The sequence below is a fragment of the Podarcis melisellensis genome (genome assembly GCF_964234715.1).
Source record: "Podarcis melisellensis genome assembly, chromosome: 3".
In the NCBI taxonomy this organism is placed as follows: Eukaryota; Metazoa; Chordata; class Lepidosauria; order Squamata; family Lacertidae; genus Podarcis; species Podarcis melisellensis.
Genome location: NC_138530.1, coordinates 100310049 through 100337154, shown reverse-complemented (window position 1 = coordinate 100337154; position 27106 = coordinate 100310049). Strand labels below are relative to the sequence as shown.

The 27106-nt window shown below is 44.4% G+C and overlaps 1 protein-coding gene across 3 annotated transcripts; it reads left to right on the top strand.

The window, feature by feature from the left end:
- Nucleotides 1-1119: 1119 nt before the first annotated feature.
- Nucleotides 1120-25501, top strand: UBXN2A (UBX domain protein 2A). 3 transcript variants are annotated; one of them, XM_081906577.1, is made up of 7 exons: nucleotides 1120-1267; nucleotides 10941-10991; nucleotides 16386-16524; nucleotides 18327-18436; nucleotides 19636-19773; nucleotides 22292-22450; nucleotides 24269-25501. In XM_081906577.1, exons 2-7 carry the CDS (start codon nucleotides 10951-10953, stop codon nucleotides 24459-24461), a joined length of 780 nt encoding a protein of 259 aa, XP_081762703.1. In that variant the 5' UTR covers nucleotides 1120-1267; nucleotides 10941-10950; the 3' UTR covers nucleotides 24462-25501. The 3 variants fall into 3 exon arrangements, with proteins under 3 accessions (XP_081762703.1, XP_081762704.1, XP_081762705.1); XM_081906578.1 differs by having other exon boundaries at nucleotides 18327-18440; nucleotides 19640-19773; XM_081906579.1 differs by lacking the exons at nucleotides 1120-1267; nucleotides 10941-10991 and having other exon boundaries at nucleotides 16426-16528.
- The last annotated feature ends 1605 nt before the right edge of the window (nucleotides 25502-27106 follow it).

The following is a 27106-nucleotide window of genomic DNA, read 5'->3' as shown; positions in this document are numbered from 1 at the left end:
AAAAAACAAGCTTGCTCCATCTTCCATGTGACAGCCCTTAAGCTATTTGAAGATGCCTATCATACCTTCTCTCAGTCTCCTCTTTTCCAGGCTAAACATGCCCGGCTCCTTCAACTGACTTGGTTTCCACACCCTTAATCATCTTGGTTGCCCTCCTCTGTACATGTTCCAGCTTGTCAATATCCTTCTTAAATTGTAGCACCCAGAACTGGACACAGTACTCCAGGTGTGGCCTGAGCTATACTATTACTTCCCTTGATCAGAACACTAGGCTTCTGTTGAAGCAGCATAGAATAGCATTAGCCTTTTTTTGCTGCCGCATCACACTGTTGACACTGTTGAGCCCCATGTTGGGCAAAAGATTCCTGAATCGTGGGGGGGTTGGACTAGATGACTCTATTGGTCCCTTCCAATTCTATGAAAAATCTCAATAGAGTTTGTAATAACTTTCATGTGCAACATAAGCAGCCAAGTGACTGCCAGCACCACACATCTATAAAAATATGTACGGTGTAGAACTTTCCCCACAAACTAGAGAGTTCTTGTGCAGAAACACAGGCGTACATAGGCTCATAATGCTAACTCAATCAATATTCCATTACACTACTAATTTGTCGTCTCTCTTAATCTGAGTTGCATTTAGTCTATTTTACAGTAGTATTTACAAAACATTGTCTAGTCAAAAGTCAAGGCTGCTCATTGTGGCACATAAATGTGCAACTGGGATTTTCATCCCACCCCAATCTCCAGGACAAGCTTCCAACAGAAACCTTGAGCCTTGCACCTTGTTGCTAAATGACTCCTGTGGAAATCCGTGGGGATAATAAACAAGGAAGGACAGGCTCTTTATGGGGCACAGCTCCACCGTTCCTCCGCTGTTTTGCCCACGAGAGCCCTTCCTATGGAAGAATTCGCGATCCTGTGCGTGTTTGCTCACAAATCTCTGCTTGCAAACAACGTGCAGCAGCAGCAGTAGCTGCGCGCGCCGCCGATTGCAGCCAAGGCGCGACCGAGACCGCGTCGCCCCCGCGCCATTGACACCTGAGCAATGACGGGCGCCGCGCCCCCGAGCCCCTGGCGCCGCCTCTCCCGCTCCGCCCCCGCCAGGGCCCTCCTCTTTGGTGGGCGGAAAAAAAGGAGCCGCCGGTGCCGCCCCTGCCCGGCTCGCCGTCCGCCGGCGCTATAGCGCAATCGAAGGGAAACATTGCAGCGTGGCGGCCGCTTCGGTGGGGATCGGGCTGCTCTCCTCCCGCAGAGGGGGCGGCAGGTAAGGGCCAGAGCGAAGGGATGGCGGGCCTCTCGCAGGCAGCGGAGGATACAACCGGGTTTGGGGGGGGAGGTTCCATCCCCTACGGAGCTCCGGAGAATTCTTCCCGGCGGTGCCCTCGGGGGTCAGGGACTTGACGCATCCCGGGGCAACAGCATGACTTGGCACTTCGGGGGTTCGGCCAAGTTGCGCGCAGGCAAGGAAGGCGCGTCTCTTTTCCCCTGGCGGGAAGGGTCGATGTTCCACCGGAGAGGCGGGGTAGGGGCTTCTGGCTTCCGGGGTGGGGTGGGGGAAGAGACTTGGGCCATTTGGGTGGGCACCCACCGGGCCGACGGCGATCTGTCCTTTTTCTGCGCCGGGGACCATGGAGCGGCTTCTTGGGCTGCGCCGAGATCGCCCCGTCGGGTTTGTAGGTTTTGGTGTCTGAAGTTCCAGAAAGTTTATAGCGTCTGCTGCGTTATGCAAGGAGCTGTGTCCCCCCCTCCCCCCAAAAACAAACCCTTACAGGCAGGTCCGGAAGCATGTTTGCTCACGAGTAAGCCCCCTCGCCCCTGTTCAGTGGATCGGTAAATGTGGTTTGGTTGTAGCGTCCCATCCTCCTCGCCTTACGTCTACTTAAAGGTCGTTCCCATTGCGTTAGGTGGCGCTTACTTCCAAGCGCGCATAATAAATAGGATTGCAGGCACCAAACTTCGGATCTGGGTATAAATGCACCTGGCTTTGAACATTTTCGGAGGTTTTATAGCACTCTACACATTCACTTATATTATTGATTGGATTTATATACCGCCCTGTACCCGGAGGTCTCAGGGCGGTTCACAGAACAAAACCAAAATTTAAAACCTCAAAATAAAAACAACGCAATAATCCTGTCTTGTTTGCGCTTCCTTGTTAGGTGCGAAGTTCAAGCATCTGTGGCCTTTTCGCTGTCAGTTTTTATTTTTTATTTTTCAGCTAGATGTTAAGAGCAGCGTGGGGCCCTCCAGATGGTGGTTTCCATCTGCCGTTGGCTCCAGCCAGCATTACTAGTGGTCAGGGATGACGGGAGTTGTAAGGTAAAGGTAAAGGTACCCCTGCCTGTACGGGCCAGTCTTGACAGACTCTGGGGTTGTGCGCCCATCTCACTTAAGAGGCCAGGGGCCAGCGCTGTCTGGAGACACTTCCGGGTCACGTGGCCAGCGTGACATCGCTGCTCTGGCGAGCCAGAGCCGCACACGGAAACGCCGTTTACCTTCCCGCTGGTAAGCGGTCCCTATTTATCTACTTGCACCTGGAGGTGCTTTCGAACTGCTAGGTTGGCAGGCGCTGGGACCGAGCAGCGGGAGCGCACCCCGCCGCAGGGATTCGAACCGCCGACCTTTCGATCGGCAAGTCCTAGGCGCTGAGGCTTTAACCCACAGCGCCACCTGAGTTGTAGTCCCAGATAAAAACCAGCACTGTTAATGGAGCTTGGAAGTGGAGCGGCGGCAGTCACAACAGCTGCTTCAAAACTTCTCAGTTGCCTCTTCCATGCAGATGGCAATATAGCCTGCCGATAAGAGTTATTGCAATTATGTGTGCGGTTTGTTCAGTCGCAGTACTAAAATGTATAGGTAAAGGTGATGGGACCCTTGACCATTAGGTCCAGTCGTGACCAACTCTGGCCTTGCGGCGCTCATCTCACTTTATTGGCCGAGGGAGCCGGCGTACAGCTTCGGGGTCATGTGGCCAGCATGACTAAGCCGCTTCTGGCGAACCAGAGCAGCTCATGGAAATGCTGTTTATCTTCCCGCTTTCGAACTGCTAGGTTGGCAGGAGCAGGGACCGAGCAACGGGAGCTCACTCTGTCACGGGGATTCAAACCGTCAACCTATTGATCGGCAAGTCCTAGGCTCTGTGGTTTAACCCGCAGCACCACCATGCTAAATATTACTATGAAAATTTTTGAGGTGGCAACCAGCAGCATTGTCCTTTATTATAACAATGTGCTGCTGTTTTGAGGATAATCGGTTTAGTTGTAGTATTTACTATATTTACTAAAAATTGTCACAGCCTACTAGTGCTGCATCTCGGAAGGTTGGTGGTTCGATCCCACCTGGGGATGGCTTTGGGCAGGATTCCTGCATTGCAAGGGGTTGGACTAGATTACCTGCGGGGTCCCCTACAACTCAACAATTCTATGATTCAGTAGTTGTAGAGCAGGCACCCCCAAACTCAGCCCTCCAGATGTTTTTGGGACTACAATTCCCATCATCCCTGACCACTGGTCCTGTTAGGTAGGGATGATGGGAGTTGTAGTCCCAAAACATCTGGAGGGCCAAGTTTGGGGGTTCCTTTTGTAGAGCATGGGCTTTGCATGTAGAAGGTTCCTGAATCAAGCCCTGATATCTCCAGGAAAGGCTGGGAAAGACCCCTATCTGAAACCCCGAGGAGCTGTTACTAGTTAGTGTGTAGACATTAACAAGTTAGATTGGTAAATGGAAGTTGGTATCGTGTCCTCATGTCCCTTCTGCCTTTTACCAGAAGGCTCATATAGCCACATCTTTAAAGGGGGTGGCTGGATAACAACCTTAGCGGCAAAGCTATTTCTCTCATGTATCTTGGAAACAGGATTGTTGACATGGCAGTGGGATTTTCCGAGAACCTTTGCACAGATGTAGAAGTAATGCAAATGTGTGGCGAAAGACATATAAGGGAATCATGACAACCTGCTGCTTTTCCCTTCTCTGTTGTTGTTTTGCACCATGATTCATCGTTGTCAGGGTAGCTGCAAACATGACAAGATACAGGAACTGCATGATGCTTTGGTCACACCGTAGCCTGCATTCTGGCCATGCAATGAGTTGCTGGGGGTATTATTGGTCTTTTATTTATATCAGGCATGGCCAAACTTGGCCCTCCAGCTGTTTTGGGGACTACAACTCCCATCATCCCTAGCTAACAGGATCAGTGGTCATGGATGATGGGAATTGTACTCCCAAAATAGCAGGAGGGCCAAGTCTGGCCATGCCTGATTTATATGCGGTTTAAAACAAATTATGGTATCTGCTGCCCAACACTTTGGGGGAACCGTATGACACCAGCCGTGCCGTTGGGAGTTGGTTCATCTGTGATCCAGGGCATGGGTGTAGCCAAGGCTACGCTCATGGATGCAGGCCATTCTCCACTAATGTTCCCTCCTGTTGACAGGCCACATAGTGCTGTTGTGGATGTTGCTGGCTTGCAGCTCCCATTGGTCCCTTCCAAGATTCTTCAGGGGTGATGGGAATTGCACTCTATAGCTTTTGGAGGATGCCCTATAGGCTGCAGGTCATCCTTTGTAGAAGAGGTTAAATGGACTCAAATTAGACAATAAATGCTTATACCTAGAAGCCAGTAGGAGATGGGGGTTGGAGTCCAGCAACACCTGGAGACCTGCAGGTTCCTCATCCCAGCAACAGGATATTCTTAAACCAAAAAATAAGTTTCAAAGGAGGACTTCAATGTGATGCTACCAAACTGGAATTCAGCAAATTTGACAAATTGGTTGCCGCAGGTGCTGGAAATGGATAGAGAAAGTTCTATGGAATGGTTGATCATGCACACATTTGATTTGCATACATCTGCATGTATTTGCGCTCTATCGTTTGACTTTTTTGCCTTGCTTTGTTACAAAAACAAACAAATGCATGCCATTGGGGGAAAGAGACTTCTTTGTACTACTTAACTCATTTCATCTGTCAATAAATGTTGGCTATGGCTCATGGAAACATGTTCTGCAATAATTTGTTTTTGTTGACACCTGGAAGATCTGTCAGTACCTGCTGATGGTAAAGCTGATTGGAAGTAATGTAATGCTGTAGCTCAGAAACTTGAGCTATGAATCGGGAAGATCCCAGCTCAGATCTGGAGTCTGCTATGATTTTGGGAAGTAGGCTAGGTAAGCCAGTCTCTACCTCAGGCCCCACCTGCAGAAGGGGGGGCGGGAGAGGTGATGAATTGCTGAAATAAATGCTGAATAGAATGACATTTTCTAATTTAAATATTTCCCTGTAAAAGTACAGATAGAGCCAAAAGGATATAAACCCATACCATCAAGTATGATCTATAAAAGCCAATTAAGACTGCAATCCTTACCTCGCAATAAGCCTGATTGAATTTAACGAGGCTTACTTCTAAGTAGACAAATATAGGTAGTATAGGCTATCACTCTTAGGTCTTCAGTCTTACTAGCGGGTCAGCCCTACTGAAGGCAGTGTGTCTATGCGCCTGTTAAGTGAGTATCAAAATTCTTAGAGAGCAAGCGTCAAATCCCGACGTGTTTCAGATTAAGCATATTAGGGGTAATGTCAGAAATAAAGTTTGCCATCTCAGTACTTGGGCTTCCACTATCGGTAGCTAACCTGGTGAAGGTGTTATGCTTGAACGTGATTATTTTGAAAATGGAAATGTTTTGATCAGTTATCTGGTAGGGTTGTTCAATACCCAGGTTTATTGGCAGGTGTGCCTTTAAGAGGGCAACTGGCTGGTGTTGCAGTGCTGATGGCATGTCTCTGAACTGCTGCTAAGCATCCTAGCAGCAAAACAGCAAATATAAACTTGGATGGATGAATCTAATTGTAGTGAGAAGGAAATGGAAGGCGGGCGGGGGGGGGGGGGGGAGAAAAGCCCCAAAGTTGTAAGTCTATTTATTTATTTATTTACTCATTTCTTTTTATTGAGTTTCATATAATTAAACAAAAAGGAAAAACAAATCCACAGTTACAAAAAAATAGAAAAAAATAGATAGAAAATGTCTAAACATAACATAAAAATATTGTCCGTTTCCATTACAGTTCTTTGTCTTCACATTTGTTTCTTTATATCTTTAGGAACTTAACTCATTCTTCTACTCCCTATTGACCTCCATCCCTCCCGATTTCAGGCTTCTTGATATACATAATTTATTTTTCCTGCAGCTGGTGATTGTTGATGGTTTGCACATCGTAAGTCTATTTTTTTTAAAAAAAATGGCTTCTTTTAATTCAGAATATTCTTTCGCTAGTTAAAAAAGTCTTGTGTTCCAGGCTCTTTTTATTAAGAGTGCTTAGTTTTCAAACAAGTAGGGAAAAGCAAACATGGTGTGTTTGCCAAAGGGCCAAACCAGGCATTTGTCTTTAGCAATTTCTTCTGATTTTTTTCTGTTTAATACTAAGCAGGGGGGTGATTTTCACTGGGACCACAGCACACAGGATGGAGAGGCTTAACCCTTACCTCCCCAGCGTTGACTTCAACAAAAATCTGCTTCCCCACATTGCAATTAGCCTTGGTGGCGGTGGGACTCGCACTGGTACCAAACTGGCCAAAATGCTGTAACTGCTAGTGGTGGCACTATTTTTAGCAGGTGGAAATCCTGCTCTTTCTTTCCCACGTGGCCCTTCTCTGAATTTTACCCTAATTCAGGCACCCCCAAACTTGGCCCTCCAGCTGTTTTGGGACTACAACTCCCATCATCCCTAGCTAACAGGACCAGTGGTCAGAGATGATGGGAATTGTAGTCCAAAAACAGCTGGAGGGCCGAGTTTGGGGGCACCTGCCCTAATTCTTCTGCGGATCTTTTTTGCTGAACTGATTAGATTTAGAATAAGGATGTTTTTTGCGCTTCGCAGCAACGGAGCCAACCCAAGGAATAGAAGAAGAAGAGTTTGGATTTGATATCCTGCTTTATCACTACCCTAAGAAGTCTCAAAACGGCCAACAATCTCCTTTCCCTTCCTCCCCCACAACATACACTCTGTGAGGTGAGTGGGGCTGAGAGACTTCAGAGAAGTGTGACTGGCCCAAGGTCACCCGGCAGCTGCATGTGGAGGAGCGGAGACACGAACCTGGTTCCCCAGATTACGAGACTACCGCTCTTAGCCACTACACCACACTGGCTCTAGGAAGCTCTTGCTATCTAGGAAGCTGTTGGTCATTTTGTGGGTGTTACATCTGCCAGAGGCTTATCTAGAAGAGTGCTCTAGACCATTCTGGGCTAGGAGAACCAAGTCTAGCTGCATTACATTGCCTATTGGTGCCATGAAAACACATATGGGTTGGGCTAGGGAGATAGATGGGAATTCTGTTTCCCAGCCCCTCATTACAACTGTACATGCAAGCAGTTACCAGTTTCCTTTGACCTGATTTGGATTAATTTCTGCACAGCACCTTTCCCGGTCTACAGGATTCCAGAACACAAAACAGTATTCTGATTAGCTATTGTGCATGTGTTTAGCTTGCTGCTGTTAATTTGTGAAATTTGAAGTGCAGCTGCTTCTTAAGCTCTCCTGGCTTGACATGCTTTGGGCAAAATGTTCTGGAAAGCACAGCAAGCTCCCGTTCGTTTATGGGCCCCGTAGCAGATTTCTCTTATAATTATGGATAACCAAGAATTTTCTTCCTGGCCGTACGAGTACCGATCAGATGAAGATGTAAGCTATTTCTGGCATGGTCCCTGCATGTTTTGGAGAGGTGCCATAGTTTCTTGTTTGGATTGCACTGTTATTTCTGTGTTTGCAATTATATGTACAAGGGATATCCTGCGGTCTCTGTGTTGTATTGTAGCTTTTTTCTGCCTGGAGAGACAGAAAAGACCATTGATGAAATATACGGCCCAAGCCTACTGCCATGCAAACACCGCAGTGTGTGCTCCGGACAATGGCATAAGAAGGCACATGGGTGATAAATCCTAGCGTTGTACCTAGGAGCTAGATGCAAATGTTGCTTCTGTGTGGAAGTGCATTGCTAGAAGAGACAGTAGCCCCCTTGTCCATGGGCATAATCACTGGGGCAAACACACACCTATGCCAGCCATTCCATGTTGGCAGGGAAACAGTTGGTAAATTAGACTTCAGCTGTGGTGGCACAGGACATGGTTTCCACTGTTGTAAGTAATGCCATTGTGGACTCTCATGCTACCAAGGTATTAAATTTTCAGTGGGCCAAAGTACCATGTAGAAGATCTGTTGTTGGATGCCCCAATGTTTTCTTTTTTAATGAAATGGAGCCACAGGGAGCTGACAATATCAGGGTTCTTTTTCCATGTATATTTATATTTTAATGAATGTTTCATTCTTTTTATTGTGTTTTTTGGTGCATGCTACCATTTCCCACCTATGAGGTATAAAATACTTTTATCAATACAGTGGTACCTCGGGTTACATACGCTTCAGGTTACATACGCTTCAGGTTACAGACTCCGCTAACCCAGAAATAGTACCTCAGGTTCAGAACTTTGCTTCAGGATAAGAACAGAAATCGTGCTCCGTCGGCGCGGCAGCAGCAGGAGGCCCCATTAGCTAAAGTGGTGCTTCAGGTTAAGAGCAGTTTCAGGTTAAGAACGGACCTCCGGAACAAATTAAGTACTTAACCCAAGGTACCACTGTATTATGATGGTGATTTATTCCAAATCTGAGCTTCTGTTTGCCACGAGTGGAGATGTATTGTTTTACCTAAAAAATCTTTGAGGGGTGATGGCAGTTTTGATTGAGAAAACTGCACCAAGGAGTGAAACATCCCTTCCTCTTGGTCAAATCAGCAACCACCCATGGCTACTTTTCATTTAAAAGAGAGTTCTGGCCACACACCTCCTATATACCATGTAGCTTGGCACAAAGATTTTAAATAATCTGTCACATATAAGGACACAGTGCCAATTCCAATCTGCTGGTTCTGCTGTTGCAGCTGGCTACACAGACAGACTCTAATTGATGGCTTATCCTTGTGCGACAGCAACTTAACACATATTAATGTTCAAAGAACAAGAAAGACAGGAGCAGTTATCCTATTCATCATAGTGTCACCCTCAAACAAGACACACTTGCACAGAGGATGACACTGATAGTACAGTAATATCATGGCTGTGTGGTTGGCAACTCACTACTTTTACTTCTTGGTCTCTTTGCGGATCCGTGCTTCTCATATGCATAGGGCATCAGTTGCATCAGGGGTCCCCAAACTAAGGCCTGTGGGCTGGATAAGTCCCAAGGGACTCGTTTATCCAGCCTGCAGCGCTGCCCGCTGCCCACTCTTACTGGCGCTGCGCTGTGCAGCTGCCCACTTCCGGGTCGGAGGAGCACCAGAAATAGCTTGTATACATGCGCAAGCATTATTTCCAGTGCACATCCGGGTTGGAAGAGGCTCATGCTCATGCGCACAAGCTATTTCCGGTGCTCCTCTGACCTGGAAGTGCGCCGGAAATAGTGTATGGGCACGCGCTCCTCCGCTCTCCGGCCCGCCGCATAATCGGCGCAGGAGACACTGTTGACCCCTGAATTAGAGGATCTTTATGAGTTGTGGATGGATACTTGCGGGGGGGGGGTGCACATTAATAATGGCACTCAGTGATTTGCACTTGAAAAAGGAATGGTTGTGTTAAGGGGTGTGAGAGAGAGTTGGCTTTGTGCGAACTTCACTCCCTACACTCTTGGTCATATGACCATAGAATCACAGAATTGTAGCTTTGGAAGGGAACCCACGGGCCATCAAGTCCAACCCTCGAAATGCAAAAATCACAGCAACCATCATCTTATTTCTCCTTGTATATGCCCAGTTGCTCGACTGAGATTCGTTTGTCAGGGATGATTATGATGATGATTAATAATAATAATAATAATAATAATAATAATTTTATCATTTATACCCCACTCATCTGGCTGGGTTTCTCCAGCCGCTCTGGGCAGCTCCCAGCAGAATAGTAAAAGCACGATAAAACACCAGACATTAAAAACTTCCCTAAACAGGGCTGCCTTCAGATATCTTCTAAAAGTCAGATACAGTGGTACAAGTACCTTAGTCTCAAACGGCTTGGCTCCCGAACAAAACGGCTCCCGAAAGCCGCAAACGTGGAAGTAAGTGTTCCTGTTTGCAAACGTTTTTCGGAAGCCGAACATCCGACACAGCTTCCACTTGACTGCAGGAAACTCCTGCAGCCAATCGGAAGCCATGTCTTGGTTTTCAAACAGTTTCGGGAGTCAAACAGACTCCTGGAACAGATTAAATTCGAGAACCAAGGTACCATTGTAGTTGTTTATTTCCTCGACATCTGAAGGGATGGTGTCCCACAGGGTGGGAGCCACTACCGAGAGAAACAGTTTTACTGGGTGGAGCAATATATATGTTTTCCATTGGAACATATTTCGGGGAATTTTTGTCTCTAGTCGCGGTTGTCCATCAGTGTCAATGAACCAAACGTGTGGTAATCATGTCGCTTCTTACCTGAGTGCAAAGTGGGAGTTTACTGGGATTTGCCAGTCAGGCAAGCCTCCCTTTTATGGTATGTGCATTGTGTGGGATCTAATGCTTATTGGTTTTATTGGGAGCAAGTTGCCTGGCACCCTCCTCTGCCCCCTACCCAATTTCCACAAGCCCTAAAAGAACACCATGTACCCATTTGTGTTCCAGTCCCTCACATGCCCAGCTATGGTTGGGAATGTTTTTTGGAGGGACGATTGACATTAATAATGAACTTGGTGGTTTGTTAACTATCAGAGTAGTGCCAGTGCATGGACCCATAAGTGTCTTCCTGTTCTTTTTCAAAGTCAGTATCTGTCAAATTACATAAGAATCGGAGACCTTCGTGGGAAAAGCAATCTGTATTTCAAACAAATTACTTCAATGGTTCCAAAGTCTTACTCAGTCAAGAAAATCTGTGTTGCTTGGCTTTTATAGATTTTTCTCTCTCTCACCCCAATGCTAGGTGCAGCACAATGCAAGAAGTCAACAAGTCTGAAACTTTGAAACAAGAATGGTGGGTATTTTTCGGTTACGTTGCATTTTTCCTGTTTGTGATCTCATGCCTTTTAAATACGATCTTACAACGAAACTGATTTTTTGTTAATAGATAAGCCTTTGGTAATGGAGTCGAGATGTGACCCATGGGGCAATTAGGGGTCCATTATTGCTTAGGTTGGAACGAATTCTTGAGGCACATACTTTGAGGGACAAATCCGCTGGGGGCTTCAAATTGCTATCAAGCCAGCTGTTATTGGGAATAATTGTCTGGCAGCCGCAGCCCTGACCCAGGCATTGTTATTGATTTGGTCCGTGTCGTGCTTCCAGAGGAGTGTTGCTTTTTGCCCTGGTGGTGAAAGTCCAGACAGATTCTGACATAGATACATCAGTCATATAGGGGAGTCTCCCTCCCTCCCTCCCTCCCTCCTCTCTCTCTCTCTCTCTCTCTCTCTCTCTCTCTCTCTCTCTCTCTCTCTCTTTATTCCAGGATGGAAGATCTACAGCAGGGCTGTTGAGGGAAGGAGGGATGAGTATAAATTAACTTTACCCAACCTTCCACGAGTGGGAGCAGTCAGTCAGTCAGTTTCATTGCACATAGTTTTACTGCCGCAGTGTACACAGAATCATTCAACAATTAAAAGAAAATATACTGGATTGATACAAAAAACTTAAAACATTTATATTATCAAGACATTACCTACTCTAAACAGAGCTATAAAAGTACCTTAATATACAAGTTAAGACATTAAACAATAACATTTATAAGCTGAAATTATCAGATGGCCACTAATATATTAAAAAATAATGTTAATTAATACAATGCGCAATTATATTTGGAGTTTGGTGATAAAGATAGAATATAGCTTGATGTAGATAGGGTCAAATAAATTCATCTCCTTTACAGTTGGTGGCTACCTTGGCTATATAATTTGCTCTAATTTTCCTAGCGGCAGTTGCAAAGAGTGCTACACGCCAGGTCACACGCTTATCTGTGTCTGCGAGGAGATATAAAATCATGTCAGAGGGGTTCTGGCCAGGGGACCTGGGCATTATAGGTGCTAAAAATCTTTCTCTTGCTTCATTATATAAGGGGCAGCGCAAGATATAATGCATGAGGTCCTCTGCTTCAGGACATCCCCCAACCAGTGGCAGCAACTCATAAGAACTGGGAACTGAAGATCCAGCCCATGCAGGGATGAACCATAGCATAGAGAACTTGGGAACGGACGGCACAATAATTACCATGGAGGGCTAGGCGAGAGGGGTTTTCTGTTGGGGAAGGAGCTTGTGTAAAGAATAAGAGGGAGAGGGGAATTGATACATGCAAGTAATTGGGTGCCTGAATGAAAGATGAAGGTGGTATCCAGTCCTTTTTTTCTTTAAAAAATGTTTGGGGGTACTGTCATTTTGACTCAAGAAAATCACCATTTTATAGTTGAAATCGGGAAAAATAAATACAGTAAATGGACAAAAGTACAAAGATTCACAAAATGTTTAGGGGTATGCGTACCCCTGCGTCCCCCCCAGAAAAAAAGCACTGGTGGTATCCAACTAAGCCCCCCCTGAGAGCAGCAGACCCATTGAAATTAAGTTAGGTCCATTAATTTCAGTAGGCTTACTCTGAGTAAGATTTGACCGCAACACCTGAATTTGGGTATGTGCTTGGGGACTAGTGGACAGATCCAGGCGTGACGCAAGAAGGCCTAGAGGTTCTGTCCGTCTGATCGGCCCGCTGATGTAAATATATCTAGATTCTAGACCAAGGGAAACACTGGCATTTGAATGATTTGGCTACTCTGCCCATACGATGACATCTAAATTTGGGAGACAGGCTGCTAGTAGTGTTAGTCCCAACCCGCCCTGGCTGGAACAAGGCCTTAATCATTAGTTGTTGGATACATTGCGTGTCCTAAAAATCCTTTGTCCTGCGGAGCCTTAAATGCTTTGTCAGGCTAGTTTGCTTCCTGTTCACGGTTTCCTCTCCTCTTGAAGGACACAGCTGCTGCAGCTGCAGGCTGAAGGGAGCGTTATGGCTTCTGTCACGCCACGTTATTAAGCCTTCTCCTTTATAATAAAGTGCCGAGGTAAGCTTGCTGTTAAAGAACAAAGCTGCTCTCTTCTGATCTTTTGCTTTGCAAAAGCAACATTTTCCTTCCAAAACAGCTTTTGTTTGTGGAGCAGATGAATGGGTTTTCCCACCCCACCCCACCCCCACGCACCCAGCACTTGTACCTATACAGTATATTTTAGGAGCGTTAAATGCTCTCTTAAATGTTTTGTGTAATTGTGTGTATATGTTTGCAAGTAAATGTGAAAGATCATGGGTGGTATCCAGTTGCATAATTGGACTTGGAGCTGAACAATGTATGTTCTCTGCCCTCTTCTCTCTCTGCACAACCCCTAAATCTGCTTCAAAGAGTGGGAGGAAATCCCAGAAAATATGTAGCGATGGTGCACAGAAGTCGTTGAAGTAGTGGAACTATTTAGTTGGATACATCACTGCATCGGGCTTCTTTCCCTTTCCTTTGCTTAAATTAATAATAATAATAAAGTGGTACCTTGGGTTACATACGCTTCAGGTTACAAACGCTTCAGGTTACAGACTTCGCTAACCCAGAAATATTACCTCGGGTTAAGAACTTTGCTTCAGGATGAGAACAGAAATCGCACGATGGCAGCGCAACGGCAGTGGGAGGCCCCATTAGCTAAAGTGGTGCTTCCGGTTAAGAACAGTTTCAGGTTAAGTCCTGACCTCCAGAACGAATTAAGTACTTAACCTGAGGTACCACTGTAATAATAAAAATAAAAATAAATAGATAAAACAATAAAACAATTAATTTATTATTTATACCCCACCCATCTGGCTGGGTTTCCCCAGTCACTCTAGGCGGCTTCCAACAAAGTATTAAAATACAGTGGTGTGTTAAACGTTCAAAGCTTCCCTAAACAGGGCTGCCTTCAGATATATTCTAAAAGTCTGGTAGTTGTTCTTCTCTTTGACATCTGGTGGGAGGGCATTCCACAGGGCGGGTGCCACTACCGAGAAGGCCCTCTGCCTGGTTCCCTGTAACTTGCCTGTAATAAATAAAAATAAATAAATAAATTATTGGAAACTTGGGGTCAGTGCAGCTTTGGCCCTTTTAAACTAAACAACAGTCACAGTGATAGGGGTCATGCCCCCAGCCTGCCTCCTCCATCACAACACACAGAACATACAATGCCACAGCATTCCCAGTGGGAATCTACCCGTGGCCCTCCTATCCGCTGTTCTGTGAACCCAATACAGAAATGGGAGGTAGGAGAGCCTACACCAGTGTTTCTCAATCTTGGGTCCCCAGATGTTGTTGGACTACAACTCCCATCACCCCTGAGCTCTGGCCTTGCTAGCTAGGGATGATGGGAGTTGTAGTCCAACAACATCTGAGGACCCAAAGTTGAGAAAGGCTGGCCTACACAATGTGGCACACACAGAGCTCCCAAGGCAGGGGGTCTGCAGAGAGAGCGCAAAGGCCTCCTGGGGCAAGGGTTCAAGATCCACCCCGAGGTGGAAAATGCTCTTTTGAGAAGGAGCCAAAGGAGCAGGCCAGGCAGGACATGCAACTAGGGCAGCCGCAGAGACTCATTGGCAGTGGCTGCTTTTTTTCTGGTGACTCCTTGCAAAAAAAACCATGCAGGTTTGGGAAGCCTCAGTCAAGCTGAGATTATTATTTTTTAAAAAACCAATTTAACCAAATGTCATTCTATAAAAAGTTTATTTTGGAAGAGGGAGAAAGAGAAGGGGCTTCACTCTATTTTCTGCCTGAGGAGAAGAAAAAACCATTTGAAACTGAGAAAACGTATTGGACACAAAATCCAAAACACAGTTTCCTCTGGAGCACTTCTGAATCCCAGATACTCTATAGGTCTGCATCAGAATATAGGGGTTTGTTACAGCCCCGTTGAACATAGTGGAACAGACTTCTGAACACATAAGATTGCAAGGTAAAGTAAAATATCCATAGAGCTGTTAATCAGTATAATGTCTAACTCGCTTTTGCATTGTGGATCTTTGTTTATGCATAAAGTATAAATGGACCACTTCAGACATGCATATTGTATTACCATCTTAAGTTCTTTAATAATTTAGAATTATTAAGATCAATAATTAAATGTGTTCCAGGTTTGTTGTTGTTTTAAAAAATGTGCACATATATATTACATATAAACATAATGACTACCCTTCAGTAATGCTTAGTTTAGGTCTGTTCTTAAGCTAAAGGTGTGCTCTGGTCCATGGGGTCACGAAGAATCGGACACGACTAAACGACTAAACAACAACAACAACAACAACAACAAAACACAGTGTTACTAGATAGTTGACTGTGGAGGATATCTCTACTTGCTAATGTTGTCACCCAAAGAGTATTTTTCGACTGAAGACCAGGGACCATATTTTATAAATAAGAGAGAAGGAGCTGGAGATAAATCTGCAGACTGAAACACGAGAAGAAGTTGAGAAAGGTTGGAGAATTGTCTAGTATAATCTGCAGCAAGGCAGGATCTTAGGGACCATATGTGAACAGTCCTGCTCTCCTCATATATAACATATACACTCCACTTGATTTTCAAAGAAGCACAAGGTGGCTTGCATTTGAAAACATAGAGATAATAAACTAGGGCCCATTAAAATGACACATATTTAGTCCTCTTGTCTTACTACAAGTAATAAGACTGCCACAGTGACCTGAGAGTCGATACACCAGGATAGCTACACTTGCAGTTAACAAAGGAATGTGAAGCACGTCTAGATTGTTCATATCAAAATGAGCCAATTGCCAGGCCACATTAAATCTGGTTCTAAATTGGAAGCAGCCTGTGGACTCCTTTTGCATATGAACTCCCCCACTGCACATCCCACCCTACCAAATTTGGCCTTATACGTGACACTTGGTAGCTGGGTTGAAATATAACCAGAAACACCACTAAGTTTACTTTGAGAACAAAAATTATAAATCTGAACTGGGACATTATAGAATTCAAGGAGACTTGTATTACAGAGCGGGCTATTATAGAGTGCAAGCGCCAAAAGTTAGCTACCTCGTCTGATTTGGAGGATGGAGGTGGTTTTTCTGATTCCAGGTACGTTACTGAGGCTGCCTTGTTAAGCAGAAGATACTTTCAAATAAATATAACTAGCTGTTGCTGGTGTTTAGGGATTTGTGAGCCTCCTGTTCTATGGCTGGCCTGATCTATGATACTCCTATCTTACTGCGCAGTATTTAGGACAAGGTGCCCGCTCATAATATTCTGGAATGCTTACAAGAATGTTTGGTTCAGATTTAACATAACTGACAGGCCAATAGACATGTGGTTTAAGTCAAGCAATGTGTTTCATATGCACCTTCCTTCCCCCCCCCCTTTTTTTTTGCAGGGCTTGCAAACCTAGAACTGATGACCAAATTCATGATGGTGCAGACCAGAAAGGCTGTGATCTTTTTATTGATGACCTTTTTGAAGAAGCACAGAAATTTGGAGCTGTATGCACGCAACAGTCTCAAGTTAAAAATAGAGTATGTGAGTTAAAGTTGTGTACAATTTTGTTTAAGGTTTTTCTTTTAACGTATGCAGTACTACAAGCTGTCTTCTTCTTCATTTCATTCCTATGCCGCATTATAATTTTAGGGGGGGGGGATCAAAGTGGTTTACAACCTACATTAAAATATCAAATAAAACCATCCAGAATAAAACATTATTCTGTACTGAACAAGTTCAAGTATACATTCAAAGCAACATAATTAATGGGAAGTCAGATATAAAATGCACATTTAAAACAGCATACCATATTTTTTGCTCTATAAGACTCACTTTTTCCCTCCTAAAAAGTAAGGGGGAATGTGTGTGCGTCTTATGGAGCGAATGCAGGCTGCGCAGCTATTCCAGAAGCCAGAACAGCAAGAGGGACCGCTGCTTTCACTGCGCAGTTCTGGCTGTTCTGGCTTCTGAGATTCAGAATATTTTTTTTCTTGTTTTCCTCCTCCAAAAACTAGGTGCGTCTTGTGGTCTGGTGCGTCTTATAGAGCGAAAAATACGGTAATTAGCAAGAGGATAAAGTATTATCATAAGCATAGAACATATCTGCTGCTATTGCTGCCAAATCCTGGTTCAGCGCAGCAGTGGCTGTGGAATGTCAGTCTCAATGACTTGAGATGGCACTAAAGGCAAAGGGACCCCTGACTGTTAGGTCCAGTCGCGGACGACTCTGGGGTTGCGGCGCTCATCTCACTTTACTGGCCGAGGGAGCTGGAGTACAGCTTCCAGGTCATGTGGCCAGCATGACTAAGCCGCTTCTGGCGAACCAGAGCAGCGCACGGAAACGCCATTTACCTTCCCGCCAGAGCGGTACCTATGTATCTACTTGCACTGCGTGCTTTCGAACTGCTAGGTTGGCAGGAGCAGGGACTGAGCAACGGGAGCTCACCCCATCACGGGGATTCGAACCGCCGACCCTCTGATTGGCAAGTCCTAGGCTCTGTGGTTTAATCCACAGCGCAACCCACGCCCCTTGAGTCTGCACTAAGACACAGCTAAACTGTTGTCTCCAGAGGACCCACCCTCCACTTGAAATCTACCACCCACCCAGAATGCAAGTAACAAAGATAAGGAAAGGGTGTGTGTGGAATATATATGTGTCCCCATATCCATGCCCTTTATTTTCCAAATCTGCAGATCCAGATGTTCTGGTATGATTTTCTAGTCCCAGTGCATACTAAAAACCAACTCATTCCTTGTTGGTGACAGCACTCGCATAGATTGGTCTAGGTTCAGTTGTTGCAAAGCCAATAGCTGAGCAAATGTTCTGCATACAAATGTTCCCCAGTGCAATTCCTGGTATCTCTGGGAAGGGGTGGGTGGGAAAGGGCCCTGTCTGAATCCCTGGGGAGTCACTGCCTAGTCAGGGGTCAGCAAACTTTGGTAGGCAAACTAAGGTCCGGGGGCCAGATGCGGCCCAATCGCCTTCTAAATCTGGCCCGCCGATGGTCAGGGAATCGGTGTGTTTTTACATGCGTAGAATGTGTGCTTTTATTTAAAATGCATCTCTGGGTTATCTGTGGAGCATAGGAATTTGTTCTTTTCCCCCCTTCAAAATATAGTCCGGCCCACCACATGGTCTGAGGGACGGTGGACTGGCCCACGGCTGAAAAAGGTTGCTGACCCCCTGTTGTAAATAAACCCTGAGCTGGTGGGCTAATGAATGACTTGGCATAAGGCTGTTTCCTATGCCACTCTCTTCTGTTTTATTTGGCTATGTTTAATGAAGCTGATGCTTGCTTGTTGTGACATAATGTTCATTTGAGTTTATTTTGCTTTGCAGGTTGATACAACAATTAAATTATGGAAAAATGGATTCACGGTGAATGATGGCGAGCTCCGAAGCTACACAGATGTTGCAAACCAACGTTTCTTGAACTCGATTAAAAAAGGGCAAGTCAGCTTTGTATGTTGAGCCGAATTGCACAAGCACAGCTTTGTTTCTGCTCTGGTTTAGCACAGGGATGAGGAGGCCTGGGAGGCAAATGCAGATTTCCAAATTTGACCCTTGGGATTTTTCCTAGACCATACCACCTCCCCAGCCACATGCACCCTCTCCCTAGGTCATGCCATTCATTGTCCCGCCTTCACATGCTTTTGCCTTGTTGAAATATGTTATTGAACTCTGAGAATGCCTGCTGTGTGCCTGGACAGTTCCCCACTCCAGGATTAGTGTAGTGTATGAACCTGGGCTTGCTCCAGACAGACCGTGAACTGTGAACCCAAGAATAAGCCATGGTTATAGCTCATAGTTTGTCTGAAGGGGGCAAACCACGAGCCCTTGTTTGCCATAAACCATGGCCTATGTTGTTGCTCTTATGTAACTGTGGTGGTAAAGAAAAATAGGGGTGGTTGGCTTTTGCTGCCCAACTCCCCAAGGGACTGAGTCCTCTAAGTCATAGATGAATAGTTGGAGGCAGGATGCAGTGAAAGCAAAGCAGATCTTTATTTTTCTGTTGCAACAGAGTTCCCTCCCTCCTAGCAAGGAGGCAAGAGAGACCCAGAACCAAGAAGAAACATCTCTTTTAAGGGTTTGCATTTTGGCACGGAGGTCATCCCCTCTACAAACAGTCAGAAATTCCATCACACATAAGGTGGGGTTACTATGGCTCAGGCAGGCCTAGGTGTGATATTCCTGAGGATTTAGCAAGTTTCACATAGTTCCAGACACAATTTACACAAAACATCAGCATTTGATTAGACAATCAGGATGCTAGTCAGACATCCCTCAGTGCAGAGCAAACAATAACAATTAATACAAAAGGGGTTCAAAGATATAAGAGAGGAATCCTTTCAGGAACTTCCCCTGATTGCTATCTGTTCTCAGGCAAGGGAGATTAAGGAGGCAGAGGAAATATTTAGTGTCCTTAGAAGAGCGAAGGTGGCTTTTGTATTGCTCTCCTGTACTATTTTAGATGTGGTTTATATACTTACTTATGTATGTGTGTTTACCTTGTGCAATTATCAACATCTATTCTATATTTGAGACCCTAGAATTCCTATAACAGTGGCTATCATTTTTCCTTTCAACTAAAATCTTTAAAATATCATTTTCCACACGCATAGGAACTTTTTCTATGTTTATTTTACAGGGAGCTGCCTCTTGAGTTGCAGAAGATTTGTGATAAAGAAGAGGTGGACATTAAGGTAGACGATAAGAAGAACGAGGTGTATGCTTTGAGGAAACCACCGTTCCATCCTTTCTCTGGACAAGGCTACAGATTAGGAAGGTGAAGAGCCCGGTATTTCTATAAAACTAAAAAATGGTTTGGGGAAATAATTAAGGTTGTTGCTCTTGCTTCCTTCTTTGAGACTGCAATCCAATACTCACTTTTCTGGGAGCACTCAGCGGGGCTTACTTCAGAGTAGACATGCATAGGATTACAATATCAACAGGGTTTTTTCATAGGTTTAGCCTGCCTCTCAGGATTTTGATTATAACTTGTAAAAGAGAGATAGGCAACTTGCTTTAAGACCTAGCCCTCTTACAGTGGCTACTGCTGCAGTTGGCTTAGACTAGCACAGGGTAGTAGTAGTAGTAGTAGTAGTAGTAGTAACAACAACAACAATTTATACCTCACCTCTCACAACAACAACAACTTATACCTCGTCTATCTGGCTGGGTTTCCCCAGCCACTCTGGGCAGCTCCCAACAGCATATTAAAAACACAATAAAACAACAAACATTAAAAACATCCCTAAACATGGCTGCCTTCAGATATCTTCTAAAAGTCAGATACAGTGGTACCTTGAGTTACAAATGCCTCAGGTTACAAACACTTCAGGTTACAAACTCCGCTAACCTGGAAGAGCTACCTCAAGTTGAGAACTTTGCCCCAGGTTGAGAACGGAAATCGTGTGCTGGCGGCACAGCGGCAGCAAGAGGCCCCATTAGTGAAAGCACGCCTCTGGTTAAGAACAGTTTCAGGTTAAGAATAGACCTCCAGAACAAATTAAGTTCGTAACTAGAGGTACCACTGTAGTTGTTTATTCCCTTGACATCTGATGGGAGGGCGTTCCACAGGGCGGGGTGCCACTACCGAGAAGGTTTTACCTCACCAGCAACTAACAAATCATTAGTAATGATGTTAACTGTCTAATTCTAAACATCTATTCAGAAGCAGGTCCTGCTGAGTCCAATGAGGCATATTCCCAGTAAAGTGTGTACAGGATTGACGCCAAAAAGAACAGTAAATGCAGAAACTGCTATAGCAACAACCGTAGCAACAGAACAGCTCCTTTATCAATCACCACTGTGCTTATTCCCTTTCAAAGTGCAGGGCAAGAGTTCATTAGGATGCCTAATCGGTCCTGCTGTTCTGACAATATTTAATTAGCCGCGTTAACCCAACCTGTTTATCTGACTAGCCATTGTTGTTGGGAAGATATTGAACCCTATCCAGACCAGGTCACTTGGGGGAAAAAATCCCTTATGCTGATCCATTGGGACTGTGTCCCATTGTAAATATGTCGCAGATGTGACCTATAGTGGGGGAGGAGATATCGGCCAAAATGATCTCTGCTTCTGATTAAGAAATAGTCCTCTGCCATTACATGTACAGTGACGTGGGTGGCGCTGTGGGTTAAACCACAGAGCCTAGGACTTGCCGATCAGAAGGTCGGCGGTTTGAATCCCTGTGACGGGGTGAGCTCCCGTTGCTCAGTCCCTGCTCCTGCCAACCTAGCAGTTCGAAAGCACGTCAAACTTCAAGTAGATAAATAGGTACTGCTCTGGCGGGAAGGTAAACTGTGTTTCCGTGTGCTTCTCTGGTTCGCCAGAAGCGGCTTAGTCATGCTGGCCACATGACCCAGAAGCTGTATGTCGGCTCCCTCAGCCAGTAAAGCGAGATGAGTGCCACAACCCCAAAATCGGCCACGACTGGGCCTAATGGTCAGGGGTCCCTTTACCTTTACCTTATTACATGTACAAGGCAACAGGTCGGCTCCACCATACACATGCAAACCTGTCCCATGCTTTCCATTAAAAATGAAGTTTGTATGCTGAGGAAGGAAGGTTGCAATGTTAAAATGCTACTTCTGGGAGCTGTTCTGTACTTGACAATGGCACGGACCCAAGTGTGCTCCTTTTACTGGAAGGGGTTATCAAAAAAATACGCAAGTTCTCCCTTATTTCAAAGTTTCGGGAGGTGTTGATGGGTAGACACAATCTTATTGATTGATAGAGCTTAATCTATTTTCTAGAAATTGTTTTTTCTCATGCATAGTTTTGCCATTCAGATTTCTTGTGTATATTATGATTGATTGATTTAAAATAGTGATATCTCTGTCTTTCCAGTAAAAATACAAATAAAGTCCATGGTAAGGTAGAAAGAGAATCGTATTTCAAACAATAAAGCCACAAAGAGGCAAATTATAAATCATTTCTCCCTTGAAGTGGGAACTGAACTAGTAGAGTGCGTATTAGCTTAAAAGCAGAACACGGATTTTAATGAGATAGAAGTTTTTACATACTTATTCTTGAGGTATTCTGCCAGCCTCAAATGCCCTTTTTTTAACGTTACCAAATAGATTGAAAAATTCTGTCTGCTTTTAATTTAAACATCATTTAAGGATGTAGTGAAAATGCTGTTGTTTAATCTATTTGTTGTTGATGGGATTAAAGCTATCTAGCCTTTAGAAGCATTTTGAAGTCATCAGAAAATAAGAATAGCCAGTGTGTGGCCTGACCCTTCTTGGAGAGGTGATATTACCTTGTTTGAGTTCATGTTGTTTTCTTTTACTTTGCAGTGCCACACCAAGAATAATTTCTAAAGTAAAAAGAGATGTAGAAGAAATTGAAAAGAGAAAACCAACAGTGGTATTAAATCATTCAGAACCCATTACTAGTATCCAGATCTGGCTAGCAGATGGAACAAGGATAGTACAAAACTTTAATATTTCTCATAGGTAAGAACCGATCGTATTAACACACTCCCTTACAAGTGCAATGCAATCCTGTACATGTCTATTTAGAATTATACTCTGTTGAGTTTAAGGCTTACAGAGGAAGAGATTGTAACATGGAAAGAATTCCATGGAAAGAATCTCAGACCTATCTGGGTTTTCAGAATGAAGTCATCAAGACCAGACATTTAGTTTTGACTTAATCCATTTTTCTTAAGTCCCAAACATGATCGTTTTCAAAATGAAAATTTGTAGTACAATACTGTTTTGTTTTCGGCAGTTCGAATCCCCGTGACGGGGTGAGCTCCCATTGCTCGGTCCCTGCTCCTGCCAACCTAGCAGTTTGAAAGCACGTCAAAGTGCAAGTAGATAAATAGGTACCGCTCTGGCGGGAAGGTAAATGGCGTTTCCGTGCGCTGCTCTGGTTTGCCAGAAGTGGCTTAGTCATGCTGGCCACATGACCCGGAAGCTGTATGCCGGCTCCCTCAGCCAATAAAGTGAGATGAGCGCTGAAACCCCAAAGTCGGTCACGACTGGACCTAATGGTCAGGGGTCCCTTTACCTTTACCTTTACTGTTTTGTTTTGTGCTGGCCAGTTAGCACAAAGTCTTTGGATTTGTGACAGCTTAGAATCATATATTTTTCAAGTTCTGGTTATATCCAATGTTGTAAACCCTGCTTTCTTGGTTTCATAACACCAAGAACTTGTTTTTACATAGTTTCACATAAGGGCTAACAGTGCGTTGCCTTGCCATCATCATTTCATCATTTTGTTCAGATCACCAGAACACCTTCTATTGTCATCTTACAAGTATTGCAGGATAAGGAAGGGGGTACTATATGAACAGATATCCCTGATTGCAAGCATGCTTTGTACCAGAAGACATATGTTAACAATGAAAATTCTGGTTGGCAGAATTCTCTTCTCTACTGCAGACAGAACAAAACATTCCCCTTGTCTCCTGTTCCTCTTATTTCTCAGGTTTAGTTACTTTGGTATGAAGTTCTGTGCATGAATACGTAGAGAGTCCTGTTGAACTCACTGGGAATGATTTCTGAATAAACATGCGTAGGATCAGCCTATTTGAAAGTTTGAAGAGGCTCTGAAGAAAAGCACTTCATCTACTTTGGGTTAAACACGTTATTACATTTCCTGTAGGATTGTTGTGCATAAAGCAATGGCAAAATTTAGTTTATATGGGAAGGGCAATCTATAGATTTGAGTGTGATAAAGGATTATCCTTCTTGCTATTAATGGTTGGGTATATTCTCAAAGAGCAACACTAGCAGCTCTGCAGTAAAATCCATCAGAATGCAGCTTAGTTCATTTGGATATTTTATTTATTTTACAAAATTAATAAAGTGAAGAAGAAGAAGAAGAAGAAAGAAGAAATCTCTAAGCTGTTTACATACCAGTTTGGATAGTTTATGAGAATTGCTAAAGATCAGAGCTTCTCTCTTCAGTTGAACCAACTGGCAAATGTTTAATGAATTTATTCTCATAAACATTTTGCACACTTAACCTAGTGGTGAAGGAGGCTGAGTTGACACAAACCAGATTCTGAGTGGACATGCCACTCACTGGGCAATGTAAGCGTTCTGTCAAAAACTTGTTTCCCTGAACCGCCCTTTCCTTACTGTATTTGTACCCTAAATGATTCAAAATAACGGTGGTATACAGCTTGGTTTTTACTGTTGTAGACCTGTTGAAATTTACAGACTTTTTCATGCTCTTTAATTTTAATATGTCAACTCGATGAGTAAGACTTCACTGAATACCACCCCAGACTTTAAAATATATATATTTGCTTCTCTTCCTAGAATATGGCACGTCAGAGATTTCATAGCAAATTACCAAGGACAACAAGGAAGAAGTCATTTCACGCTGACCACATCGCTTCCTTTTCACGAGCTGCTGAACGAATCTCTCACCTTAGAGGAGGCTAATTTAAAAAATGCTGTTGTTGTTCAGAGACTTAAAAAAAATGGCGAGCCTTTTCAGAGTTTGTCCTAGCATCCTTTCTGAAGATTGCCTAAGATACATTAGCGGTGGAGTCTTGGAGAAGAAGCAGATGGTACCCACCAAACAGTTGCTCGGCTGGGTTTGTTTTACCAAAGCCCAGGAGGTTTATGTAACCCCAAAAAGAAATCAATAGCAATATTTGTGGTGTGGTGTATAACATCTGCAGCGCTTGTTGGAAAAGTCATATAGCATGTGCTGTACTGACTCCAGTGCATTCTCTCTCTTTTTCTATTTATCAACCTAAGTGGAATATAACGGGCAATAATTCACCAGGACAGCCATCTTAAGCTGTGTGTTTTGTCAGCTAGATAGCTGTGATAGTCTTGCAGAGGGGCATTCTAGAGAAACTGCTAGGCTTTTGTTTGCACTTTTAGTTACAAACTGGGGGGAAAATGCACCTTGCTTTTCAAAGGTACTGCCGGTTGATACTATTCTTGCTTTCTGCTATAGCCCAATATGCTTTATTGTTTCCTCAGTGCCACAGTGCAGAATTTATGGGAGGCCAATACTAACATTTAAAGCTAAAACTAATTTTAACATCTGAGGCAGCAGTTTCTAAATTTTGAAGTAGTTGCTGCCTTCCTTGCAAACATCTGCCAATTCATGTCTTACAATACGATCCTATACATCTCTACTCAGAAGTAAAAGTTCTGCAGGGCTTACACTTACGTGAGTGTAGGACTGCAGCCTTAATCTCGTATTGTGCCATGAGATCCATACATTATGCTCAGTCTTGAAAAATTTATTTGAAACTGAACTCCACTGATAACAGTGGAACTTCTGCACTTATGTGCTTGGGATAGTAGTTTTAGCTAGTGAGATGGAAGTGTATGAGATGAACAACCAATTGTCTTGAGAAGTATTAATTCAAAAGTTCAGCTGTAAGTTTGGCACAGGTCAGGAAGCTTTGTGGGCACTTTCCCACAACTAATCACACATGCATTATGAAATGGTACGTTCTCATTGTGAGATCATACCATGTCACAACTGAATAGTCTCACTGAATAAAAGGAACATGTTTTCACCTTGAAGCTTGTCTTAAAACCATCCGATGTATTTGGCATGGGCTTATCTGAGCATGTTGCTTTTTAAGAGTTAGAATGCAGGTGTTGCTGGATTACACCCCTCCTCTGGAGGAAATGTTGTTGTTGTTGTTTACCTTGAATGATAGTCAGGAGTGCTGCAGGCAACAATGGCCTCTGTCCCTCTTTCCTTCCCTCCCATTGGTCAGTGTGAAGATGCACCTCTCTTTGGGGCGGGAGGGGCAGCTCAGAGACCAGGGGTGACAGCAGCGGCTGCCCAGAGGACTACCAAGGGGAGAGGGGAGAGGAGGCTGAGGGAACCCTCCACAAGGGAAGGTGTTCAAAAAAGGGTGAGAGGCTGGCAGCTCCGCAGGCAAGGGGTGACCTAACTGGGCTCCTGAGCCCCACAGGGGTGCCGCAGAAAGAATGTAGTTGGTCAAGGGAGCTGCAGACTCAAAAAGGTTGAAAACCTCTCCCCTATGGTAAGGAGATAGAGAGAAATTCAGGTATTAATTCTTCACAGCTGCTTCATGACAGCAGTGGAATGGTCATTGAAGAAGACAGGTCTGGGAAACAAAGAGCCATGTTAGTCCTAGTCAAGCCATGGCGTCTCACCAGAGCCAGTGTGGTGTAGTGGTTAAGAGCGATAGACTCGTAATCTGGGCAACCGGGTTCGCGTCTCCGCTCCTCCACATGCAGCTGCTGGGTGACTTTGGGCCAGTCACACTTCCACACTTCTCTGACGTCTCTCAGCCTCACTCACCTCACAGAGTGTTTGTTGTGGGGGAGGAAGGGAAAGGAGAATGTTAGCCGCTTTGAGACTCCTTCGGGTAGTGATAAAGCGGGATATCAAATCCAAACTCCTCCTCCTCCTCCTCCTCCTCCTCCTCTTCTTCTTCTTCTTCACCTTCACCTTCACCTTCTCCTTCACCTTCACCTTCCCGCCCACAGTGCAGATACAACCAGACGTATTCGGAAGCAGAGGAGAGTTTTAAGGTGTTTTCGGGTTTTTTTAGGCTTATGTATCTTTATAAGATGAATTTGCCTGATTTCCAAAAATAGCAGCTTTTATCCCCATCCCACTCTGTGGCAGGAAGGGCACTGAACAACGAGGACATTAGTTCTCATCTTCTAGTTATAGGAATGTTTGTCAGAAACAGGTGGCAATCGCATTTTGGGGGCACTGCTTATCTGCATCCTGGTTGTTAAGACTGTCGCACATAGATACTACTAGAGGATGGGAAACAGCCTTATCTGTGAGTTGCCATTCTTGGTGGGGCAGTCCACCTGTCAAAGAGTTCTTCAGACATACAGTTCCCCCTCATGACTGTTGGGTACAGTTATTTTATTTTTTTGTTCTCCATGCAACTCTGTTTTAGGTCCATGAAGGCCTATCTACTGTATTGTATTTTTCACCTGTTAAAGTTCTGCTGATGTTAATACTGTTGGGTTGATGATTTATTGTCAGCTGCAGTGGAAGTTTTCTTACAGCTGAGGTGCCATCCTGAATATTGGGCTTGGTCAAAAATAGCTTCTGCCTGATGACCAAGAGAAGGAGCCTAGTGCAGTAGTCAACTGCCTCACGCTGATACCACTGAGCAGAGGAATTGACAG

What these genes read in the sequence shown, in the direction of transcription:
- UBXN2A (XM_081906577.1), top strand. Translation starts at nt 10,951, where the DNA reads ATGCAAGAAGTCAACAAGTCTGAAACTTTGAAACAAGAATG. An exon ending in GAAACTTTGAAACAAGAATG is followed by an intron (nt 10,992 to 16,385) that starts GTGGGTATTTTT and finishes TTTTTTTTGCAG; the next exon opens with GGCTTGCAAACCTAGAACTG. An exon ending in AACTTTAATATTTCTCATAG is followed by an intron (nt 22,451 to 24,268) that starts GTAAGAACCGAT and finishes TTCTCTTCCTAG; the next exon opens with AATATGGCACGTCAGAGATT.